This window comes from Periophthalmus magnuspinnatus, chromosome 16, assembly GCF_009829125.3.
Source record: "Periophthalmus magnuspinnatus isolate fPerMag1 chromosome 16, fPerMag1.2.pri, whole genome shotgun sequence".
NCBI lineage: Eukaryota > Metazoa > Chordata > Actinopteri > Gobiiformes > Gobiidae > Periophthalmus > Periophthalmus magnuspinnatus.
Window position 1 is genome coordinate 18271474 of NC_047141.1, and position 27447 is coordinate 18298920.

General features: G+C 39.1%; 1 protein-coding gene across 3 annotated transcripts in view; it reads right to left on the bottom strand.

Moving 5' to 3' along the window:
- The window catches only part of oxr1a (oxidation resistance 1a), a 133010-nt gene that overhangs the window by 45614 nt on the left and 59949 nt on the right, over nucleotides 1-27447 (bottom strand). The window contains exon 1 of one of the 3 annotated variants that reach the window (XM_033981698.2): nucleotides 11778-12057. The exons of the other annotated variants lie outside the window; for them this stretch is intronic. Coding sequence (XP_033837589.1) covers nucleotides 11778-11937 — 160 coding nt within the window. The 5' untranslated portion in view covers nucleotides 11938-12057. Of the gene's footprint in view, nucleotides 1-11777; nucleotides 12058-27447 lie in introns of those variants that run through there. 3 annotated transcript variants of the gene reach the window in all.

Sequence of the window (27447 nt, forward strand, 5' to 3'; positions counted from 1 at the left end):
TTTCACCTGTTCACCATTCTTTGGACCACTTCTGACAGAAATTGACCAGGAAATCTCAACAAGAGCAGAACTTTTGGACATTTTCTGACACAGTCATGTAGCACCCACAATTTGAGGAGAAAATGTTCCCTTGCTGCTTTATATCCCACCCACTAAGTACCAAGATGAAGAGATAATCTGTGTTATTACTTCACCTCTGGCACCCTCTCAAAGAAACAGCTCTTATTTTTGAATACCTGCAATGAAACCATAATATAAAAAAAAAAAACTAAATCACAATAATTGTTGTCAGTTAATTGAGCAAGTATTAAGAACATAGATTTATAAAATTATGTATAATGCATTTGAAATATTGGAACATTACACTGGGATCCAAAATAATGCAGCTACTGTAATGTCAACTGTAGTATTTTGGACCCTTTGTTAACTTAAAATACAATAACAGAGTGTAACTGTCACTGAAAGAAGCTGCTGTCTGTGAAGCAAACCAGCCAGTTCTGACCAATCTGGGACATTCAGAGTCACAAGAAGTCATGGCTCGCTGGCCAACTTAAAGAAGAATGCGTGACAATGAGGGCACTAGGGTTTAGACAGCACGAAGTAAATACAAAAAAGTCACTTCAACAACAAATCAACAGCTTTACCAGTCTGTGCTTGAAACAACTGATGTGTCCAACAAGGCAGGCAAACTATAAGAGGGTGGCAGCTTTGGTATATAGATGGACACTGGATTTTTAAGATAAAGCTCTGAAAAGGTTTATTTAATGCTTCATAGGTCTTGCATATAAAAACATCTTGACTTGTGTTTTACAACTGAACGGAATAGCAATAACCTTCCTCTCCATGTGACCCTAAATATTTAAATACAGGTAAAACCGGGTAAAATGAATACATGAAAGAACGTGGTTGCATTTTTTCGTACCTTTTCTCAGAATCAAATTACCATAAAAAGCTAAATTTAACTGCATGTGTGTGAGTTAAATGAAAAGCTCACAGTTCTGTACAGCACTTATATAATTAAATGGTAGTAAGTGTTAGTATTAGAGGGGTGGGGTTACATGTTATCATATTGCACTTAATGCAGTATAGGTACAAATCAGCCGCTACCTGGACATTCATCGGTACCGTGAACAAGAGCTGAAACAAATATGGTATATCTTTGGCTCCAAAAGCATGCCGAGTCCTGCACAATCTGCTGCACATGAATCATGGCTAAATATATATCCCCAGCATTTTGTACACAACCATGACAAACTGAAGCAGGCAGGGAAAATGAAAGTCAACAAGCGCTATTCCCCATGCTCCAGTAGAACACACAACCATTTCAAGATTCAAGAGTTTATTGTCATTGTCATAGAAAACAACTAAATTACGTTTAGAGCATCAACACAATAACAATGGTGTAGACCCATACAGTAACCCCATAAATAATCCCAGTGTAAACATTAATAAAATAAAGACATTCAGGGCAGCATATGTGTTATCACCAGTAACAGTCTTAGCAGCAGCATAAAGGGCATCAACAGTAAAGTGCGTCACAGGGACATACAGTCATATGTGGAGTCTTTGTCATTATGCAACATTGCAAAGTCCAGCTAAATGTTATTGTATTGGTGGATATGGTTATTGTTCATGAGAGGGGGCATAGAGGGAAGGGGGCCACTGTTCTGCAGCCTCACAGCCTGAGGATTCAGGCTGTTGGTCAGTCGGGTTGTTCTGGCCAGTATGGACCTGTACCTTCTATCTGGTGGGAAAAGTGATGAGCAAGGTGGTGCCGGTCACACAGGATGTGGTGCACTCTCCTCAGACAGTGAGTGGTATAGATGATACTGATATCTGGGAGAGTTGTCCCAATGATTTTCCCCGCTGTTTTCACCCGCTGGAATCCCTACTGGTTGACCTTAGTGCAGCTGATACAGTTACACTAATAAGCCAGACATCAGAACACTACTGATGACACAGCTGTAGAAGTTCACTACCCGTGGTCTGGTGAACAGTAAGTAGAGTTGTGGTTGGGCCTTCGCCATAGTTGAGGCAGTCTGAAGGACAGGACAGATCCTCAGTCATGGTCACCCCAAGACTATAAAGTTAGTCACGCCCTCTACCCTGTCGGTGCTAATAGAGAGGTCGGTAGTTGTTTTGTCCTTTTTTGTTTTTTGATGTTCAAGACCAGTTTGTTGTTGTGACACAATGATGCTAGATGTTGCACCTCATGTGTGCTCAGGACTGGGGCGGTGGGGTGTGTGTGTGTGTCACTACTGTGATGTTAGTGCACCAGGAGTTGTTATTATAGATGCATAGTTTCCCGCCACTCTTCTTGCCAGAGTCCGGAGTCCTGTTGGCTTGGTAGGCAGCGCGTACCCTCAGCGCCCTTGTTTTGGTGCCCGCAGCTGCCTACACTGTCCTGCCCAGATGTTATATTTAGAAAGAGGGGAGGCCAGAGCTCTGCACCACACTGCACTGAACAGGTGCTGGACAGGAGCCACATGCAGGTGCCTTTTTTTTTCTAAAAGTTACAAAAGGAAGAGAGAGGACAGATAGACTCAGCAACTTAACTTTTTTGTGCTATTCTGGGGGTGGACACGAAGAAATATATGAGAAATCGAATGCAACTGTCTGCAATGTGCTACCTGAGGGCACCATCTAGAACTGTACGTTGTTTACTTCCACCAATAATAAATTACATTTAACACAACTCATTTGAATGAAATATCACTGTCCCTTTATTGTTTTATGGTTACTGAGATTATGGATTGCATGTGGATTTTACTTTTGGTGTGAAAAGTAACGGTCCATAAAACAAACTTCTTTAATAAGTATAAATATAAACAATCTCAACTACTTGCGTCTGGCTTACACAGATTAACTAAACACATTTAAAGAATTGTATAAACAGTTTGCTTTATTTTCACTGCGCACAAGAAAGATGGATGGTGACAAATATTTACTTGCACAATACCTCGTCTTTTGAAAAGGGCAATGTAGTAATGTAGTAGTGTAGTAATAACTACCAATAACTACCCTAATAGCAAAATTATACTATTTTTCCAATACAGCGCAGTGGGAAAGAATTAAACATGGAGGAACACAATTAAAAATGGGTCAGCAGTGGCTCAGTGGTAGAAGGTTGCACCAACAAACTCGAAGGTTTACAATTAAGCCCCAAAGCTGGCTAGTGCATACAGTTGTTGTGTCCTTATGCAAAACACTATAAATGTATTTACAACAATGTAAATTGTGGTGGCAGGATTGTCAGCTGTGACTAGAAGGCATATCAATATTAAGAGTGAAATTGGAGGGAATGGATAATGCACAAAATTCAAAAGTAATTTTTGAATAAAAAGTGCTAGACAAGATTAATGCATTATTATTATAATCTATATGAGACATTTTTTAAAGTCTCATATATATATATATATATATATATATATATATATATATATATATATATATATATATATATATATATATATATATATATATATATATATATATATATGTGCATGTATATATAAAATCTCCCTGATACAAATACCAAAATACCTGAACACTTTTCTTTCTACAGTGTATTGAAAATACAGAAGGTACATGGAGGAACTGCCAACGCGTGAAGCCTCCATAGAGTAGTTTTGTATACAATGTACTCTGCTCTCAAAGTTTATAGTGGTCCTATTTGAGTCATAGTTTAATTACTGTTTAGATCAACATTTAGACATATCATTACTTTACTCACATTATTACTGGTTACGAATGAGAAAGATGTGATTTGGTCCTAGTTTTGGGTAACAAGATTGTGTAGTGGCTTCAGTCTCACAGCAAGAAGGTCCTGGGTTCAGCATATGTGTCTGCATGTTCTCTCTGTGCCTGAGTAGTTTTCCTCCAGGTCCTCTGGTTTCTCCCATTACTAAACACATGTACAATAGACTCCCCTCTGGGGTCAGGACTCCCGTGAAAAAAAGTTCTTCTCAGTCGGACTGAGATTTTTTATCCATGTGACCCTAAACTAGTTACGATACAGATCAAGATCATTGTAAAACTATTCAGAGATCAAATTTAGTCCAATGTACCTTGTCAAAGTATCGATACTTGAGTATTTCAAGTTTTAGTATTAATCAGTATCTGAGTATTGATTTATTTTAATAACCGTATCGGTTTTGTTTAATTTTCTCTGCTCCACAGAACCCAATATTACAGTGGGAGCCTCTATAGTGCTACCTGCCCACTCTGCACAGCTTTTGTGGAGAACTTTGCTGAACTGCAGTTTAGTGTGTACTTTGTGTGTACTTTTGTGTATATAAGGCCACAATAGTGCGGTACTGACTCGGCCCTGTCTTCACATTAACACTCTCCCCATGCTGCCTCATCACACTCCTGTTGTGTCAATGTGTCTTCAGCTCTGGTACACGGTTTCCCCACTTTAATCGACAGACTTAGCACAAAGCTCATGCTAGTGTAGTGTTAGAACAATCTAACACTCACACTCACTTAAACAATTATATTCTGGGTCACATGGCTGTTTCCATAGTGATATACCTGGGTGTGAAGACTGTATAGGGGAGTACCTTGAGCCTGAACTAGGAGTTTCCACTGATAAAAAACAGTGAAGCTGTTTAGCTATGATTCAGAATAAGAAGCTGGATCATGTGATGTACAGTATGTTATCAGTGATGCTTTTCTTATAAGCAGCTGTTTTTGCAATGTGCCTGTTGATATATTTTACTTACAAAAAAAGTAATTTTGTGATGAAAAAAAATAAAAAAAATCCTTTTAATTAACCTTTAACCTACAATGGCCATTAAGATGGCAGCATGGTCAACTTATGGTATTAGGTGTAATTTTGTGCTAGAAGAATGAAAAAAGCTCTATAAAATATAGTTTGATTAATTCACCATTTCCTGACGTAGACATGCCAGTGCTTCATCAGACACTAAAATGGTTTAAAGCAATGTGACAAGATGCTACAGATCAAAATCAAGAACAAATATAAGATGGGACCATTACTCCAAACTTTTTCAATCCTAAAAATGTTTAAAAATAATTAGAATAGTTCCTGAAATAGTAATGAATATTACATCCTCTCTATGGTTAAATAGATCTAAGAAAGTTTATCTCGTACATTTGTTTGAATTGATGCATGCTATTTAAAGCACCAAATCATGTGTGAAGAGCAAGAGGTTAATTTAAAACAGTGCACATGACTATTGACACAAGTACAATTTGCATCACAACTGTGGCCATCCATCATTATACTGTTAAGTGGAACAGGACAGATCAGTAAAGACTGTTACTGCTGCAGCGCATAACTACAAGCCTGTACGTCAATACTGAGAAACAATGGGAGCATATCATTAACTGTACTATCTGCCCTGATGGATTTGTCACTGACACTTTGAAAATCCTATTCACTAAGTGCAAAACAGGAAATATCCAACAGCTGCAAAATCTATAAATATCGCAAAAAAAAAAACATATATCATAATCAGTCTAAAGTAATACCAACTAAATATGTAAATCATTTGTCAATTTAATTCAACCTTCAACTATCTTTGCCATGGTTCAGACCGGTTTCCGTATACCTTATTCAGTCCTCATTTAAGCTTTGTTCCTTATCCAATCCTAATTTAGTCCTGATCTACACCTGTTTAGTTCTTGTTTTACTTAGAGAGCCAAGAGGCCAATCGTATAGCAAGTAATTTCATGTTAGCTTTACTTAATACATTTTTCCTCCATATGTTTGTATCTACCTCCAACAAATTGTCACACTTTGAAAACTCCCTGTTTGTTAATCACTGGACAATTTCAATAGGATTCCGGTCACTGCATAGGGGACAACATATTTCAGTCCTATGGAGGAGGGTATAACAGAATGTGGAGTAAAAGGGATGGATGGTGCGGTCTGAAGTCTAGCTCTGATCAATGGATACATGAATATATAAATAATGTCAGGCCAGTGGAATCTCCTCACATTTATCTCCTCTACTGACACAAATGTAATGCAATGATGCCATCACCTGGATCACACCTGGACTAATCTATTGATATTAACATGGACAGAACGAGTAAAGTGATCCTTGGCTATCTTTTTCTTAAGAGGAGATATATAATACAATATCCACTGATGCAAACCAAAGACTACTTTTACTTCTACTATCTATGTTATTGTTACTACTAATGCAATGATTAACATTGAAGTGCCAGGAAGAATAATAAAAATAGAATATAGAACAGAATCCTATCAAAACGATATAGGATTCAGCTGCAATGTCCACACACAAAAACATCATTTTAGTTTACACATAATTATTAATACACCAATCAATGAAGGTCAAAATGTAACCTCAAAGATATAGTGATCTTGTTACTAGGCAGAGATGTGTGTGCTGCCTGATTTGAATATGCTTTACTTACAGCCATCGTGTGTCTCACGATAAACAAAGCTGCAGACGACATGAGCTCTGGTGTGTGCCGTCTTGGTTTAGCCTTTATATTCCTGCTTTATTCCTTCTACAGTCTTGTTTCAACTCTACTGTGTAATTAATCAAATGTTAATCAAGACTGAGATTCTGTCCTTTCTAATCGTCAGTGATATACCTGGATCTTAATTGAGAGGTCCTCAGCCAATCTCCTGCCAGTAGCATGTGGTTTAGAGAGTTCAGACTTTGGAAAAAGATGTATGACCACTTCTGCTGTGTTAAATAGCAAGAGCAGGGAAATATTATTGTTTTGTTGAAAATGTATGAGGGGAATAAAATGATTAATTTGTTTGACATATTGCCCAGCTATACAAGTTTTAGGCCCTGGTTCAGTTCTCGACCCGGTTTAGCCCTGGTCAGTCCCCATTTAGTGTTGTATTTAAATCAGCCTATGGAGCCACGGCACTGTGTATCCCAACGGCGACTCTCTACAAGCCTCTTTGGTTACAGCAACAATCAATAGCACTGAAGTGATGAGCTCAGCGAGGAGAAACACAAACTCTGCATTATCAGATCTTCTTACCGACCCAAAGTAAAGGGGTCCTGTTCCCAACACAGGGGATTTGAATAAATACGAAAAGGACACAATGTTCTCACCGAGGCAACTTCTATTGGTTTATAAAGTTGCAGCTCAATAGAACAGAACATTGTGTCCTTATAGGTGGCAAAACAAAACTTCAAAACTTCCTCTTCTCACTCTTCTTCTCACTCTAGCTGAAGCTATTTGTTAGTTTCTTGTTGTTTTTTTAACCTCAATATGTATGAATATTTCAAGGCAAGACTGCATGAAGGGAAACTATATTCAACTAGAAGACGTCCAAGCCTCTGATGTGCTATCAACAAATCAGAACTGGCTACGTTTGTTTCTGAATGTACTCAAACAAAGGCACATTCTCTCCCCTCTTTTTTTTATCCATTTCGAGCTCCATTTGTAGGCAAGAATCAAGATCCAAAGTTAATCCATGCACTCAACAAATCATTGCGCCACACATATTTCTCAGCTCTGGGCATAAGAGAGACTGCAATAGTTTTAATATCAGTTGTGATAGTTCTTAGTGTAAGTAGCCATTACCCATGGTTGTAGAAAGGAGAAGTGAAAAGATTTCACTTTTAAATGTAAGTATCACCACTGAGCTGCAAAACAAGCACTAAAACTATTGGCGTTTACCTTGTTGGAAAAGGATGTGCAAATTACCTCTAATATACAGTTTTGAATGCATAGAAGGAAGCACGCACAAAGACAGCTTGTTCTACTGAGTCACTCCCTGAATTTCCATATAGCTAGACACAACTGGAAAATCATCCTCAAATCTGTGTGCATGACTATCACGCAGTCATGAGAGTAGACAGCATGGTGAACACCACAAATGCTTCATTTTTTTGTTTAAAATGAAGTAGATGAAGTAGATTTCATTTCGATTCTTTCACTTGCTCTGTGCTAAAGCAGAGATGACCTGATGACTGCCTCTGAGCTGTGTGTCACACTGGCTGTTCCACACAGACCACACTGCAGCCCAGATTGATCAATGCACGCCTGAAGCCATTTTCTTTGGTCTATTTATAAAGTCAAATCATGTAGTTCAAGCCACCCCTGGAACTAGCCACTGGCAGTAAGATACAACTGTAGTACTTAGTGTTGGAACAGTCAGAAAGGAACTCAGCACAACAGCACAACAAAAATGCAAATTCAACATATATATTTAATATATTTATCTTTGATTTAAATCAGCTTTTTGTTTAAGCTAACCTCTTGGTTAGCCATGGTTTAGTTCTGTAGACTTGAGGTTAGGGTACGACTGGGTGATATGATGATATACAGCGCTATACTTTTCCCACACACAAAACAAAATAGCTTTAGTTACCTTATCAATCACAATAATACAATTTAAATGAGTTGTTCTTATATTGTGCAGCTTGACTCTCATTCTTTAAAGTAAATCATGTTTTTGGAGATTGGGGCTAATTGTGTGCGATTGTATTTGTTCAAGTAAATGTCTTTCTACTCTCCATGCGTGGCAGGAAATGTGAAAACGTCCATTTATCTGTAACAATTATTTCAAAACTGTGCCAGTGTTCCATAAAAACACAATTTATACTCTTTATTACTAAGCCAGGGCACCACAGACAAGGGTGCTAATTGCTTTGAGATTTTGAAGGAAAGATGATTTGAAAATCTTCTGTCTAGTGAGAAAATTCATTTCAGTTTTGGAGATATTTTCCTGTCAGTGAAAGGAGATGAAAGGCTGGTTAGTGATATCAAAGTATGATATCTTTTTTCAACATGACAGGATACACAGGTGTGTACTCAAAGCTATTCATACCTTCACTTGATGTAATTCATACTCAACATTCAGTCTCACATTGCGTATCATTGGGCTTTTAACATTAGCTCCAGATATTTACCAAAAACGCTCCTAAAACATACCGTACAAAGTGCCTATTGGCCAAGTGCATGTCTAATTAAAACTTTTCAGGCTTATAGAAAGGGTGCTCTCATCATGTTGGATGCGAGATCCTCAATTTCAAAAGGCACAGGATTTCTGGAACAGAGTAATAAAGTATGCCATATCTTTATGTAAAATGATTCCTAGTTTTAAGATGTATTTTTGTATGCATTTTATTATTGTGCCTATCACTCAAAAGGTGCAGCTCATGACAAGTTACCAACTTTGTGGATCAGTGAACAGAATGGTATATGAACATTGGAGTTAGGGTTAAGCAATGAATCAAATTTTAAATCAAGATTAAGATTCTCTTACTTCCAATTGGCAATGATTTAGTAATTCTTAGGGACAACTGTCACTTGTGTCTTTACCTCATAAGATCAATGACCCCATCCAAAGAGTGTTTTGTAATGGTAACACCGGTGACTCACTAATAAAAAGTGCCCAAGGACTTTCTCTAAATTAACTTGATTAAAATCCCCTATTACCGCACCAAGAGCATGTGTTGGATACACTGTGATAATTACAGTGGAGATGATGTCAGCCTCGAGGTGAAAGTGAATAGTGACAAATCAGGGAGCAGCTTCAGGCTCAGAGCTGAGCAAGGAGCAAGAAGAGCCCTTTGTCACCAACAGCAGCATCTCCATCTTATTACAATGACCTGTGTCATCAGCAATTAATACAGGGGTCTTTGTTAGCACAGATGGGCCTGCAACCATGTACTACTGGTGCAGAGAATGATGTATGTCATAGCATTTCACCTTTACTTAACACTAAAGCAATAATCAAAAGAGTATAAGTTATAGCTTCACTGTATAATCTTTCTGTAATATTCTGCTCAACTGTATATAGAGATATTAACATACTTTACGAAGATACTATAGATTTAGAATTTAAGTTAAAACAAAGTTTACTTTATTTTCACTGGGGATTTAATTGATAAATTGGCTTATTGTACTTATTTTCTTTATGTTACTGATATTTACATTTTCTTAACTTTAGTTTTGATGACTATTCTTCTGCTGGTTCTTATTCTGATGGTACCTGACAAAGTCCATAATGAGTTTTGTCGCAGATACACAGCAAATTACACAATTCAACTATTTTTTCATTTTTTACATGACAAAAAATGCATGAAATTACCATATAATCAACAGGGAAATTCCACATGAAAACAACTAATATGGTGAATGACAGAATCTATATCCTACATTTCCTGCATTACTTATTATTTTGTTCCTAGTTTTGTTACCAAAATATATATAACAACAATATAACAAGAATTATGGGGCTATAGGGATTAATAGACTGAAATATTGACTGAAATATTGACATGTGTGTATGTGTGTTCTGTTCTGATGTAAGTTGTATTGAGGAAAAGTCATACACTGCTGATTAGAGGGAAAGGAAGAAAAATGTGTGTGCCGCTGTGGTTATGATTTAATTCACCAATTTTAAATCAAAGTCCTCTTTTTGCCATTTGTGTTAACTTCCAAGGTCAAAGAAATTTCATGCTCAATTACTTCTCTAAAATGTTCAAATGGCCTTTTTAATAGAGCGTTTGTGTCATTTCACAAGCAATCTGTCTCTTATTCTGCATAAGCTTTTGGAGCTTACTCCCCAAGCAAGCTCCAGTGCCCTGACACTCACACTGACACACATTCCACAAAATCAGCAAAAAGGTCAAGGCCCAGTCAACAAGACAAACAACTTTAAATGCAAGTTCAGGGGCAGTGGGCCCTTTACACACACTGCACTAAAACAGATACAAGTTGGAAAGTAACATATTAACTATAAACTATAATGTCATGTATGTTATCAGCTGATGTGGTAGTGGGAGACTGAAAAATAAATAAAGAAAAACATGTATTTATTTATATTTATTATTATTTATTATTTAATTTACAGCATTGTCAGTAAGCAAATGCAGCAACATTATCCATGTCAAATCCCTACAACACCAGACTGTACTACTTTAGTAGTTAGTGTGAGATATAGTGCTTGGTCTCAAACCTTCAGGAAGGAATGACCAAGGGACTACAAACTAAGCAGGCTGCTGCAAAGCAAAATGTGAGGCCTTATAATAGCCAACATTTAATCACACAGACTCTGATGGTAATATGTCATATTCCTCACGTTTCACTCATCATCAAAGACAATATTTGTCTATTGAAGTGTAATTTTATTTAACTAAAAAGAACAAAAGAGGGACAACACCTAATGAACATTAAACAACAGCCTCAGAGGTGAACCCATAACACTGTTTGAGAAATGTTGCTTTCATCGCACAGCATCATTTCAAATGAAAAAAAGCACTATTTAGTGTAATTTGCTTTTCTAAACCTTCACTGCTCATTGGATGTTTTCATGTACCATGTAGTCAGCAGACGTTCATTCAGTGGAACCAATGACTAGGTCCTGTGACTGTCCAAAAGTCTGCATCCACAGAATGTGTAATATGGGCTTCTAATGCACTCAGTTCACCAGTAAAGAATAATGCATTTATGAATAGCAGGAGAGCGGCTCACTACTCAAAAGTTATTGTAAAATCGAAACAATGTGTTTTTAAATGAAGGGGTTGTTAAAAGTAGGTTTGCACACCTCTCTGTGTTGTAATAGGTCTAAAGGAAGTTGCGAAGCAAAGCAGTGTAGATCCAGAGCCAAAAGCACAGCGTGAACAACAGTTGACAAACCAAACTGTTCAGTCTCGTGTGTGAGTTGCGCACAGCACATGTTGTGATACTGGTTTAACTATCCGGATAATTCAAGTGAAATGGTGTTAAACTTGATAGATTCACGATAGTACACGCTGAACACACTTGTAACAAACCCACGAAGCACTATTTAAAGAGACACGCACCTCGTTTGAGGAGGTCGGGGCTCAGGCGGTGCTCTGTCCCGCTGTGGAGAGTCTGGGGCGGAAGAGTTTGCAGAACGGGTCCGCCGGCGGGCCACAGCCTCTGGGACAGCGCCCTGACAGCCTTCGCGCTACTGTCCGATATAGACAAGAGATAATCCATGACACAGAAAGTCTCACAAAGTTTTGTGAAGTGTCCGGGAGCCTGTGCACATATCACAGAGTGTAACGTGTGCGCCAGTAAACGGCACTAACTCTGCTAACTGCGCGCACATTCCTAAACAGGAACTATTTGACAAACGTTCACAAGTGCAAGCATTTTGCCCCTAGTGGAGTCAAGCTGAGCGGCGCTCCGGAGTGAACGCGTTTACAGCTGCACAAACACTCATTTATCATCAGTTAACCAAGTTTTAACTCATAAAACCCATGAAACAGGAGGGACAGGATGTAGCACACGTTTTTTCCCCCAAACAGATTACCCCTTCGCTGATTACTGGTAACAATATTGTTTGTTTTAAGAATGCTATCACTTAAAATAAACCTATACAATATTTGCCCGATGTTAAAAAGAAGTGTTGTAGAGAGAAGTTAGACAGCCTAGATCTAACGAGAGGAAGGCAGTCCAAACAAACGACTTGTGATAAATGTTGCACTTTATTCATAGTGAAAACCTCAGCACTAGAGGTAAGGTTGTCTTTTAAACCAAATGGGGAGTCTTTAAAAAGCAGTGTGTGCAGACTGACAGCAGCTGTGTACAGGCTTTATAATGGTCATATAAACATTATGTGTGCGCCATCTGCTGGAGGCTCTGAGAACTGCACAATTCAGTGTCAACAATAACAACACTGACAGAACGTTCATGAAGACATACATTTATCTTAGATTTGTGAGCTCCAAATATGAGTGTCCTACACAGAATGTCCTACTTCTCTGTAATTAGGTTCAGTTAAGACATTACACACGTGGATCTACATACAAATTTGTCATAAAAGACCATTTTGACCTGTCTTTGACAAAACAGATTTATAGCTCTGTTGGACTATGTTGTTACTTAGCATCTTGGTGTGCTCTTCAAATCAAATCCTACTAGTCTTTCTCACTGTGGTTGGAGATATATCTTATAGCTGTATTGAGGTTGTTAGAATGGAATATTTTCTCTCCAAGTGCCTCAGTCTCTAATTAAGCTTTAGTGTGACCAAAGAGGAAAATGAAAGAATTCCCACAGTGACCATCCAGTTACATAGGCCCCACTGCAAGGAAATTATGTAAAAGACTTTGTTCTACTCAGCCACCAACCCTAGATTATCTATTCTTATTTTAGGCAGAAAGCAGATTCTTTGAAGCTATAATTATAACTTGACATCAGATATAGTTTAGTTCAGGTTGTGTGTTCATTTAACATCTAGAGGTACATGTTAGCAGAGTGGTTAGGGCTCTTGCACTTTATAAGTTGTGGTGCAGTCTGAAATTAATAATCAAAACTGCCTGAAGTGGTAGAATGTTAGCAAGAACATTTGTCAGTGCATTCTCTCTGCGTCAGCCTTGCTCATGGTGTAGGGTGAAGCCTCCCTAAAGCTTGGAGTAAATGGGATAGGCAACCTGCACCTACAAAGAGAAATATAACATTTACTATTAACTCATCAATAATGACCAAATCCCAAACTTTACAAAACACAAAATGAGACTGGAGCACTAACACGCAACTAGCATGGCTATACAATCGCATAACAAACAGGGCTGTAATGAAATTCTACCAAAATACCATCTATTACAACGATCTGTTACTGTCAGCCAATCACAGTCATTTCTCACATCGTCTCATGCCATTTAGTGTAGCACAGCATATCACAATCAAATCATATTCACAATGAACAAATTATCTTTTTGTTGTCTAGACCTCTACAAACATGTTCTGAAATTCTTGGGATTCTTGTATTAGTCATATTTAGGTTAATAGTTCAGTGTTGTGTCAAATGAAAATGTTGTTTACAAGGTGCACTCTGAAGAGAATCCAGATTTTTAAATATAAATTGCACATCTAATAGCAATTACATTATTTACCAAAAATGTGCAGCCAATTCATTCTACCTGTCCACCTGGGTCTAAACTATAACTTGTAGCTATGCAATAAGCTATTCACTGCATTGTACTTCTTTGCCTGTATGTGTTCAAGTCACTCCTTTATCCAACCCTTGTAAACAGACCTGAGATTTGCACTAGAGTCAGTAAATCATTTTGTGGAATAACTTTAAATGAAGTCCTGTTATACACGAGTGGCGTGTCAGAAGTCGCCAGTGTCAGCAGAAGCCCTTGGAGATTGTTTAGTGTCTCGGAGGGGCCCGCTGGGGAACAAGTGTTAATCTCTGCACTTTCCCATTGAGAGCCAGGTACACTGCAGCCTAATCCCGGGCACAGGAACACTCTCATTATGGACCAACAAACATGACAGCCACTGGGGAGCTGCAGCTTTTCCAGTGCTAGCACATGGACAGAATACACAAACATGGTTACATAAGCAGAGCGGGTGTGAATGCGCCAGATTGGACGTGGAAGAATGTGCATGTTAATAGACATACAGTGATGCACAGACACAGTAAATCTACAGTTTTAAGTCCAAGCGATTTCATGTTTATGCTGGAAATGATTGAAACGCACCAGAAGTCAGTCATGCTTAAATGAAAATATCTTCGGAAAACAACAACATGCTTTTTATTGTGCTGTAATTTCATGGACAATTAAAGTATATGGATTTTAAACATGCTAGTCATAGATAACAAATTACACTAAAACAATTAGGAAATCATTATGGCCACCTATAATCAGTCCACCTTTCTTCTATTCCTCCTTTGATGGATACTGTAAACCAGGATCACCTAAAATGAGCAGCAGCATTCAAGATGTCATTATCCAGACATCACAGTTTCAGGCTTGAAAAACTCACTTAAATTTTTGAACTTTACAACTTCTTTCAAGGTTAAGGTAGTGCACTTGTCTTCAGTTAAGGGCAGGGTGTTAGTGCAGTGCTTGGGAACCAGTGTTATGTCTCCTGATGTTGTGACCCTCCTCTTTCCTGGTGGAGGGTCCTCTGCTTGCTTATCTCTATGGATATGTTATTGGTATGCCTGGTATGTAACAATAATAACACTTGTTACTTGTAAGGTAGATATGTTTAATGCCATTTCATAGACCATTTCTTCTCCATAAAGACAGATGGCAGAACCCAGACCAAAACGTTACATCGTACAGCTTGAAAACAGATGAACATCCGTGGTAAAAAAAACATAAAAAACTGAAAGATGGTGCAGCACCTGTTAAGCCAATGACAACCAATAACAATGCCAGTCTGACTCACCAGCAGGCCACTGAGAGGGAGAAAGAGAGAGAGAAGACTGATTTCTTCCCAATACGGTGTGGTTACATAAGTCGTAGTGATGTCATTCAGATAAAATGTCTTTTTCCTTCAATTTCCAAGGACACTGAACAATAATGACCACTTAATGTTCCCACAGTAGCGTATGTGAGCTGCACTTAAGAGAGAAATTACAGACTGTGGTCCACTGGTTGTGAGTTGATAGGTGACATAAGGATTAATAGAAAAGCCATTTGAACAGTTAAAGCACATATAAAAGTCTTTACATAAGTGCCAAATGGATGCATTTTAAAGGTCATTGGTTCTCATTGGGATAGGCACTGACCATACATGTAATTACCCTACATACTTGCCTTTTAGTCCCATTTTAGCTTTTAATGCATTGTTAAGTCCATTTTGACTATAGATATTATATTGTATTACTTGATTTAAGTATTCTTGGAAGATAGTTTGGTGTTGGAAAATATTTTAGGTATTTAAAAATAAGAGCCACAGCTGCACCTGACAGTGCTGAGTGGCATTTTAGTTTATTATTCCAAATGTCAGTGTCATTAACCCTGTAATGCAGCACATTGTGAGAGACACACATGGTTTTAATACCTTCATCTTTTCTTGCATCACTTCATAAATCCAAAGACCAAGAGTTCAGTTTTCAGTGATCAGTTTAGGTGAAATGAAAAGGGGGTCAATGGGGAAGGGGCAGGTAATTGTTTTCTGTTATGATTGAAACGGTTTCAAAAGGTTAAGGGTTAATAACATCTCCATCTGTCAACAATATACAGTGGACTGCATATACGAATGTGAGCTGCAGAATATATATGAATATTATATGAAGTTCAACATCAGGGTTGCAGAACTGTACTAAAATGTTGGTCACAACTAAACCTGCAGACATACTGTCAACACAGTATCTGCAACAAACAATGTTTTTTTTTTTCTTAGATTTACTTCTAATTATTTTATCTGTAGTTGATTATTTTAAATTTTATGTTATAATAGATCATGTCAATACGCATTTTATCACATTTATCAGCATGCTTTTTTGATACTTTGCCATTACCTGTTCTGTTCGCTGTTTTGTTGAGAAAAAGCAAGGAGAAAAAAAATACACATTCCACCAGCCTGCAAGTAACATACCACCTCTGCACTGTAGGTGACACACAGCTCAGGTGTTAGGGCATCTGGTCTGACACTGGCCATTGCTCCGCACATGTGACTCTGTGTTTCCCCCTGTATGAGCCACTGTCCCTGCCTTCTCCTCCAGGTCTGTCCTTCCAGGTGGCTCTCTATGATCGATGACCGCTGGCGTCAGAGCCACCCATCTCTCAGTGCTACATCCCCTGCCCCTGCTCCGCCTCATCTATCCTGTGGGTGCTGTGCTGTCTCCCTGCCCCGAGAAGCTGGGTGGCCCCCGCCGACTGATGACCAGAGCTAGAGGAACACAGCTGTCTGGTAAGAGCGCTGCCCTCTCTGTCAATCAGTACCTTTTCTACTGTAGGAGGAGGTTGTTTGTGGCATTAATATCAGATATGATTTTGTTGTAGTTTGATAATATTCAGTCAAACATAATAAATATTAAACCATGGTATTGTATTTGAACTTTAAAGACAGGTGAAGGGTCAGAACAAATGGTCTAACATACCAATCGTGAATAAACTTTTTGCTTTCTCCAACAAAACCATCTGAAAATAGCACAAACATTACTTGCTGGGGGCACATGAGTTCAGTTTGACCTAAAAACATAGGACTGGCATTCTCTAATTTGAATAACCCATTATTTTGTTAGTCACTGTGTGTAGGAGAGATGAGCAGTAAGTTCTCCTACTTTCTAACGTCCATAGACATCCCAGAGTGAATGCTTGTTAGTACATTGAACATTACCCCCCCTTGGACCCTCCCTAAGGCTCATTAAGTAAAGGCTGAGCAGAAATACAAGAAACACTAAACAGATTTAATTAATTAGGGCTGCAAATGACAATTATTTTAGCTGTCGACTTGTCAACTTTTTTCAATTAGTGGAAAATGCCCAGTGTCACTACAGAGCTGCTTACTGGACAAACAAACTATAGTCCTGACCACCATTTTACCACTACTGCTACTCACACATAAATCAATTTACTAAAATAATACACTTCACGCAGCAAAATGAGCCTATAATATAGCTGGTAGGGAGGCAGAGTGTATGGAAGCCCAGAATCAGCAGGAGAATAAACAAAGCAAATGCATTGCTATGTCAGTGGCCATTTTATTATCTCTACTGGCTCATGGCGACTTAATTGCTTCCTCCTAAACACAGATATCATATATTTCATCATTACATTAAAACGCTACTTGTGAAAGACCATCACCAAAGATCTATGTGCATAATCCCCCCCCCCCCCCACCTCCACAAGCAGACACCTTAAATCCTACAAAGATACTAAAAGGCAGTTTGCTCTCTCCTCTCGCTGTAAAACTGTCTCTGGTCCGGACACATCTATCAGCCCATATCAGCTATTGCACGGGTATGCTAAATTGGATAATGAATCTCTGCCCCCAGGGATGAGGGGTAGATGGATAATTTGTTGGTGAAATTACAAGCGCGGGACACATCACCCAGTGGAGGTACAGGGTGTTAGTCTAGTTAAATGGAGGAAACCTTTAGCATGAGACCACAGGAGTAACTTTACCAAATTAGAGCACAATGAAGATGTGATTAACTCAGAGAGAAGAGACAGGTAAATAATAGTGGGGAAGAGTCAGTTTAAAGTGGGAATTAATTATGGTTATTGTACTACTATTTTATGAGGGTTGAGAAATCAATTGTTCTAAAATGAAACACACACTGCATTCTGTCTTATTCATTCATTTCAACTGCACTTTAAAGGTATTTTACTGTAGAGATTACTATTATGAGCTTTAGGATGTCTTATTTTCCCTGCTTTGTTGGTAAATCTGTATGGTAAGTAAGTGCATGATAAGACAAATAATGTTTCTGTAGGTATATAGAACTTGTATGTTCTATAAGTGAATAGTTTCAATATTGTTTTCCCTCACCTGGCAGGATGACCCAATACCTGGCAAGGATGACCCCTACCCTGCCGTGGATAAGCCTCCCTCTGTCCCTTAGTTGAGCGGGCTCTGGCCTCAAAGACTTGAACTCTAATGGCAAAGGGAGTGGATGGTTCTCCTGAAGGTTTCTCTTTTTCCCACCTTTTTGTTTTTTTTGGGGTTTTTTTAGCTTTTCCTTGCCAAGAAGGAGAGACAGAGGTCTCAGGACAGGGGATGTTCTGGGACAGTTATCCATTTGTTTGTTTTCTGTTGATTAATTTGCTATATGTGTTTCATTGTTGATTTTCTAACTTTCTGTTGGTTAAATCACGTTCAGTCCTAAGAGGCAACTGGTGTTGTTATTTCGGGCTTTACAAAAATAAATTGAATTGAACTGCTAACATTTACACACGAGTACCCGAGTTTTACTTTTGTCCATGGTTGTAGTCTATGTAGCTGTCTTTTGCACTAGATGGCAAATACATAAATCAAATCAAAATGATTTATTCCCACCGATTATAATAAGTCATATACAGTTAACTGTAAAACTTCTAAAATGGTTGCATTGTTCACATACTACAGGCTACTCAAACCAAAAAAATAACAACTATGTTTTTTGATGCACATTAGGGAACACAACAGTAAGCACTAGTATTAAATGACAAAATGTTGCTTCATTAAAATAATTCAAACAGAACATGTAAATAATTAGCTCTGTATTAGTACATTAATGTCACTACTGCACTCAGCATAGAATAATAGCGTATGTCACAATACATCCAGCCCTGATCGGTGGCGGCTGATACTAAACTTCCAGAGGCCAGCAGCCATCCAGTGAATGTGTAGAGCAGTGACCCATGTGCACAAGACGGTACCACGCTGCACTGGGCTGGCCAAATCCTGTCCTCCAGCTATCCCCTTCCCCTTGGATACACCACTGCATAGCAAACATGTCTGCAGAGAATGTTCTATACTTGCTTTTAATGGGCTGAGCAGAAGCAAGGGAGGGGAGAGGGGGTGAGGAGGGGTCTGGGGGCAAGAGCTCAAGGTGGGTGAGTCACGATAATGCCAACTTCCACCATATTTGGCCATGATCCATCTCTATCATAATTTCATCTTTCTCGTAATGAAACGTAATGCACAAGGACAAAGGCTTGCTGTTAAAATCTGGACTAAAAGCACTCAGAGCACGCCTTACTGACAGCAGTAATTGATTGTAATAATGTTTATTGAAAAATTCAGATGCACAAACTGGAATAATATGCTCTGAGTGAGACAAATTATTTTAATGAGAGGTGCGGTTTTGTAAATGGATGTGAAAACATATGCCTGCATATGTTTGGGTAATTACAGCACTCACGGTGTTGATTTGGCAATAAGCAATGTAAAACAGGCTGGAAAAATGTATGCAGATATAGTTGAACTGTGAACTTTCTCATTAATGAATATTTTAGTTTTTAATGAAGCAATATTCTTACATAGGCCTACAGATCCCAGTAAACTACAGTATGTAGGGACTGGGCTTTCATCCTAATGGAGCATTTGTGCATTCCGCCTTTTTTTATTTTTCACGCTTGGGTCCTCTACCAGAGGCCTGGGAGCTTGAGGGTTCTGCGCAGTATCTTTGCTGTTCCTAGTATTGCGCTTTTCTGGACTGAGATATTTGATGTTTTTCCTGGGATCTGCTGTAGCTACTCCTCCAGTTTGGGGGTCACTGCCCCGAGTGCTCTGATGACCACAGGCACCACTGAGGCCTTCACTTTCCAGGCCTTCTCCAGCTCTTTTTAGAGCCCTTGGTATTTCTCCAGTTTCTCAAGTTCCTCTTTCCTGATGTTCCCATCACTTGGTACTGCAATGCCCACCACAACGGCTTTGCTCTGTTGTTTATCCACAACCAAAATGTCCAGTTGGTTTGCCATCACCATTCTGTCAGTCAGTGTCTGGAGTCCCACAGGATCTTGGCTCAACCATTCTCCTCTACCACTTGGTTATGTCGCTCCATGTATACTTTCCCTGCAGCATCTTACACCTTGCAATTATGTTCTGGATTGTCTCAGGGGCCTCTTTGCACAGCCTACACCTTGGGTCTTGTCTGGTGTGGTAGATCTGGGCCTCTATCGCTCTCGTACTCAAGGCCTACTCCTGTGCAGCCAGGATGAGTGTATCTGTGCTGTCCTTTGGACCTGTTCTCTCAAGCCATTGGTAGGATTTCTTGATATCAGCCACTTCACTTATGGTCCGGTGGTACATCCCATCCAGGGGCTTGTGCTCCCATGATGGTAGCACTTACTCGTCTGTGCTCCACTGTCTGAGACACGTCATCTGTTGGGGCCTTGTCCTTGCACTTATGGATCTTGGATGTTTCATTCTGGACAGTGGCTCTCACACTCACTAGTCCTCGGCCTACCTCCTTACGGCTTGTGTACATTTTCAGGGTGCTGGATTTGGGATGGAACCTGCCATGTCTTCACTCCTCCTTTTTGTCCAGTTGACAGATTTTACTATGGATTAGACCTGGACGACTTGCATTTTTGTGGGAAATGTACTTGTAATTCTAAATGATCTTGACAGCTTGTCAGAAGGCAATATTTTAAACTGTCAAGTCCTGTTAAGGCTATATCACAAAATTAGCATTACATTATATAATATTATAATGTCCATTAAAAAGATAAGAATAAGAAAGTTGACAAAATAACACTAATCATGTGGAAATAAGTTCAAAATTCCATGGAAACACTGTAAAAAGTCTCCTTAAAGTAAGCAAATCTCCCCAAAACATTTCTGTAGCCCTCTTACAATACAGATTTCTTCACAGAAGCACAGAAGTAATAAGTGAGTAAGGTCTCAACTAATAAAGTTCATTCAGAAAAATAAACAGAATACTGCAAATTCAACCTGTATTCAGCCTGACCAGAATTATAGAAGTACCCAAACATGACAGCGCATTGTCTATTAAAAAAAAAAAGATTTCATTGCATTCCGTGACACTCCGTGCTTCTGTAAATTCAATTAACAGCTATGTAAATACCATCTATAACAGTGCAGTGGTTTGTGTGCTCCACAGAGGGAGACTCATCTGCTCAGTTTTGACATGAATTATTGCTCTGCATTGGATTTGATACATAAACACAAATTTCTTTGGTTTTCTTCTTGTCACTGGATATTTCTATAGGGTACAGGTTGTTGTGGGGACGCACTGACATGGGCACTAATCTGAGCTGTCCTTAATTGGTGTGTTTTTAAGAGCTGGATCAGTCTAATGAACTTAACCTGAGCACATGAGGATACTGTTGCTATGTATACAGACAGTATCTCTGCAAAAACAACAACTCAAAGGTTAAATGCGGACATAATGTTTCTTGTTTGCTTAAATTTGCCTCAGGTAGCTTGTTTCACAATATTGTCATGAAACAGATTATTGTTTAACTTGAATATAAGGGAAAGGTACCTGAGCAAAGACTTTTCAAACATATACATAAAGTATGCACAGGCATTATTGGTGTTACCTTTCACAATATTTTTGGTCATTTGCTTGTTTCTAACACCACTATCTGGAACGCAGACATTCACTAACTAATTTCCTCCACCCACAAACAGGTGCTATGGTAACAAGATAATTGTTACCAAGTGTTGTCCTAACAAGTCCTTGAGTTGTAAAGAGAGGTGGGAGACTTTGGGTGTCTGAGGCAGGAGAAGTTTATTTACCATCAGTACAGGACCTGGTGACTTGAATACTAAACACTGGATGTTAGTATTGGCTATTCAAACCTAACTATGCTTCCACACAAGGCGATTTAAATAGGACCTAAGAAGGACAAGCTGGAGACAAGCTCAGTGAGATAAAAGGAGAAGTGCATAGCATAGCGCTTCTGTGAGACGAGTGGACCAAGGAAACAGATTATGTTAAAAAAGGACAAATTTTGTAACAGTTGGATGATGCCATAGTTAACCACAGAGAAACGTCAGCAATGAACTAGAGGTGTCCTTGCTAAGACAATGCAGGGAATGGAAAATTCTACAACAATAATTAGTTATTGCATCAGACACCAATGGACACAAAAGATACAATGTAGGAGGCTTTTTTTTGTCCTTCTGTAGGTTCAGATATAGAAACAATACACGTGGTTTCCCAAAAATGGTCCATAAATCAAAGCTGAAAAAAATCTATTGTAAAAGTAACAGAGCTTTTCCTTTATATGTTTTTTGTATTTCCAATCTATAACAAAACAATAAAACATATAAACTTCTTAAATAACCACAATTTAAGTTTATGAGCAAAACGGAAACAAATCTGAGCATTTATATGGAGTGGCAGATCTTATTTTTCCTCTGCTGTAAAATGAATCAATAGCTGTGGCTGGCCCTGGCGTTCGACACTGGAAAACTGCTTACTCTTGATTTGAGCTTTATGTAATCAATTTTCGGCGGGAGGAGGAGAGCAGAGGCCCTTTCCAAACTAAGTGGGGGAACTGTGGGATTACTGGCTCCGTGGCATTTATAAATTGAGCCCAACGAGGAGACGGCCACCGAGAGACTCCCGGCCGACGTAATTACACCAGCACGCCGATAAATCCTGACCGCCAATCCCTCACTGTAGCACTGCAGTAAATTCACCAGGAGTGCCTATTCTTACAGCGCGGACCATGGACCCAAGAAAACATTTATGTTTGTGTTGCTGTCCGAAGAGGCCCCGAAAAAAGAAAAACAACAACCTTGGTAGCTGCAAATCTCACTCGCCTTTGCTTTAAAACCTATGAGTTACAGTGTGTTGAAGTCACAAACGACAACATACACACTCACTGGACAATTTAATGGTACATCAGCTCAAATGCTCATCCATTCATTTGTCCATTTACAGATGCAAGGTAACTACTACTATAATTATGAGGCATAATTTACTTATTATATAATATACATATTTTGTAGACACGTTTTGACCAAAACTGCAAAAAGTTACCCTGAAAATGTATGAACAACGAAAAGCAAATAGTGCCTTGGGAAGTTGAAGGGACTGTACTTGATTTTTACAGGGTTTAAAAAATGAAAAATAGAACATGTTGATTTGAAACTGGTTGCAGGTGTACAAATTTATTCGTCAATTTCCAACATATCGTAGTTATTCACTGCACTTAGTTTAGGAGCTTGTAAAGCTAAAAACAACTAGCTTGCTAACAGTACACTTCCTGATTTTACGGATAGGTTGGGTAAGACACTTTGTAATTAGATGCAGACAGTGCACAGAGCGGTCTCATTCGGAACCAAAGAGCTGCTTTTACAATGTATCTGGGGCAAACAGAATTTTCTTTATCACTTGAATACAGTCCCTTAGAGTGGATGTGGACTAGAAGGTTTAGGCTACAAACTGGCCAAGTGGAGCAGCCCTGAGGCAGCTATGACCACTATAAGTATAACCGAGGTTAGAGACGGGATAAAACACTGAGAGCTCTTGGAGTGAATGCTTTCTAAAATCATTCAAACAAAGCAACCTGCAAATGACCATCTCAGAAACACACCTTTTCAGTCAGGACCAAATTAGGTACAAGTGAGTTCTTCTGGCCATCGGCATTTAGAGTCCTTGAACAAGCCAAAAGCTATCCAAGGGTGCTTAATATATATCTCTTTTGGAAAAAAAAAAAAGAAGGACTTAAGGGACAGTCTGCTTGAAAGCACTGAATTGATTTAAAGGACTCTGTGCACAGTCCCGGGGGGATATTTAGAGATGACGAACATCTAGAGGACAATTGTAGCAGCCCTAACATGATCCTGATCTCTTCGACATTGAGACGTCATGAGGGTAAGTGGTTTGGAGGTGAGTGCGTCCTGTGTGCATACAAAACACACCCTGTCTTGTAATAGAGGTTTACAATCCATTTTTATGAAGATTTTGAATGTCAACCGTTTCCTCCCAGACCTTTGCACAACCTGGTTAGGCCAAGATTGATGGGGCACCGAGCAGCATGTGCCCTGCGACTGTCTCTAGGGAACAAATACAAACAAGGTCAGTGCATTTCAATATGTTAGATGCAAGCAAACTTTAAAATGTGGACATTCAGAGAGGTCAAATATGCCTTGGAGTGGTGGTTATATATGACATAGACTATTTCATTGGAGCCAAAACAGATACATCAAAAACTCTATTGAAATTCTATTGAAGAATTGCCATTATAAATTCTCAAAAAGTCAAATTACTGCATGAACTAAATGGCTATATGTGCTATAGAGACTATGGAATATGGGCAATGGACCGAATTTAAAAATAAAACATCTAAATATTTAATCATAAATATTTATTAAAAAAAAAAAAAAAAAATTATAAAAAAATAATAATAATAATAATTTAAAAAAAATAAATCTGTAAGACATCCCTACTAAGGCTTGAAGAACAGTGTGAATGTGAAGCCCTCAGGTCTATTTAGTTGAACACAGCCCTGGAGGCCCACTGTTCTAGGCTTCTATTATCAAACATGCAATGTAGAGTGCAGACCGGGGCACCCCGTGGGCAGTACCACTTTCACAGGATTAACAGTGCAGTTGCATCTAATATTACCCAATCTACTTTAACCCCTGCTGTGTGTACTGAATACTCAGTGTGTGGGGCTGCACAAGCAAAGCAGGGCAACTGATACTGATTTGGAAATCCTGAATGGTTTTGTGTCTGTGTAGAGCTCATTGTAGTAGGCCAGACAAGGGACATCTTGAGCAGACCTGAGGCCTTGGCTGTTTTCTACAGTAGTAGTTTACAGAAATTTGTTAATAAGTATTTTCTACACCAGTGACCGCGCTAGTCTGGCCTCCATCACATGCTCGAATTAGAATATGGCCCTCAGGAATAATTATTTCCTGCACCTGGCATAGAATGACAGGACCTAGTTGCAGGACGGATGCTTCACTTCACACCTGAAAAACAACACTCGATGAAATGGGAAAGTCGCCAGATCTTGGGATAGTGGAAATATATGACACCTCAACTCAACATATAGACATGCTTGTGAGGTGTATTAGATTTAAAGATCTTGCAGTGCTACATACAGAAAAGATGGTGTAAAACCCAGTGGAGGAGCTTGTTGGGGAATACAGTCTGTAAAATGGGAGAGATGGGGTAAAGTAAACGGTGGTGAGAGGAAGTTCCAGGATTGGATTTGTGGTGGGGCTAATCTGCCTTCTGGTGCGACGTGACTGGCCTATACCAGCCAAGGCAGGCGGCTCAGGCTCAGGCTTATCTCAGCACACACAAGCAGCTGCCGGGGAGCGCACAGGGCATGGCTGTGGGCTGCAGGCAGAGCGTGACAGACCCTAACTCACTTATACTGGGCCAGGCAGGCACTCTCCCCATGCCACTCCATTCCTTCACTGGGGAGGGCAGACACACAGGAGGATAGATTACTAATACACCACATATACTGTACAGGAAAGATAGTTTTAATTAAGTCTAATAATTGTGAAAGGTGAACTCTTTTCTCCATGGGGTCATACAACATAGAAAGGACATTACTGAGTTTCAGTGGTTAAAATGGTATCAAACATTATTTCTTAACAATAACAATAAAATAAATAAAATAAAACATGTATAATTCACTTTACAATCTTGTCAAGTCTAACAATGTATTTATAATTCATTCAGCCGGTAAGCTTCTATAGCCACAGCTGCCCTGGGGTAGACTGATGGAAACAAGGCTACCAATCTGCGCCAATGCCCTTTCTGACATCATCCAAATAACATATCCCGGATTAGTATGAAAATACTATGGAAAGGAGTTGTTAATACTGTGAATAACGCCTTATTACCCTGATTGTAAATGGTAAATGGCCAATTTTTATATAGCACTTTTCCACCTTCAAGGCACCAATGAACCACTCACCCATTCACACACACACACACACACACATACACACACACACACACACCAATGTGTGTAGACACTGTGCCAACTTGTGAGTCGGTCAATGATGTTTATGTTGAAACTACCAACCTTCAGATCAGTGGGCACTGACCAACTGAGCTACTGTCGCCCTTGATTCCTGCCTAAAGGCCATAGTTGCAGGGACAGAGTCTTGAACAGGATTAAATAGACAAACATGAATGAATGATAAACAAGAATTGAAGCAAAGATTACAAAGCAGTGTTGTGAGATTTCATAATCACATTTGAGCCCATTGTTCCTGTCCCATTTCCATAGGATCAACACATAGACAAGTGCTTGTGTTGTGTGTTTGTAATTGCCACCTCTGGCCATGATCCTGATGTGTAAACACAAGATGAGCCACCTGGGACTATCACATCAAACGGGGAGAGAGCTGCAGTGGTGTACTGCCCGCAGCGCCGCTAGAACTGTCAACTCCTCTGTGATTAGCTGGTTCACAACGTCACAATACAACCAAACAGCTGCTATAATGCTATAAGGAGATTATATATATATATATATATATATATATATGGGGGGGGGGGGGGGGGGGTATGCATATGTATGTAGAAAAAGTTGCCAAAAAAAAGTTCAAGCACAAATACCTAACATGGAGTTTAGTAAAAGGGCAACAAAGTGGTAACACAATCTTTGATCTATTGACTATCTGCTAATTTGATCCAAGCCCTTTTAAGCCCATCCATGAAAGAAAGAGCTGCATATCAAGCCAACAGTGGTGAGAAGTTAGCATATTGCCCGCCCAGCACTTGTCCCTTTACTGTTCGACCCTGCAGTGAAAATCCAATGAATAACTAACAGGGGAATAATCGCTCACACAGCTCGGTGACAGGCGTGTGAGCACAGCAGCAACATGTGTGGCCAGCCTGTGTTTATTAACATTTCCTCTGTCAGGTGCACAGCGCTGTGTTTGCAAAGTCAGGAGTCTGCCCTCTATGTCCCACAGCCTGGATATGCATGGGAGCCATGTTCCATTTGTCTCAAAATATATTTTACATCCTTGCAATCTGCTAGTTCATACTTTCTACATTGTGATTAGGGTTAGATTCTTTATCCTCCAATAATATGTATATTAGTGTTGTCACAATATGAAAATGTCTAACTCTATTTCAGTACTAAGGAAAAGGAATCATACTTGAGTCACAGAGTTTAAAATACGCTATTCTTTAGCCATTATTAATATTAATGCAATACACATATATTAATGTGAATTAAAATTGACTTATTCCATAGAAGAGGAATGCATCATAAAATAATTTAAGTGAAAGCTGCTGCTGACCAAGTCTCTATCTGTGTTAGCTGTCCGTCCTTGAAACAGATTAGCTTTAGCTGGCCCCCAGAAAGATACAGCAAA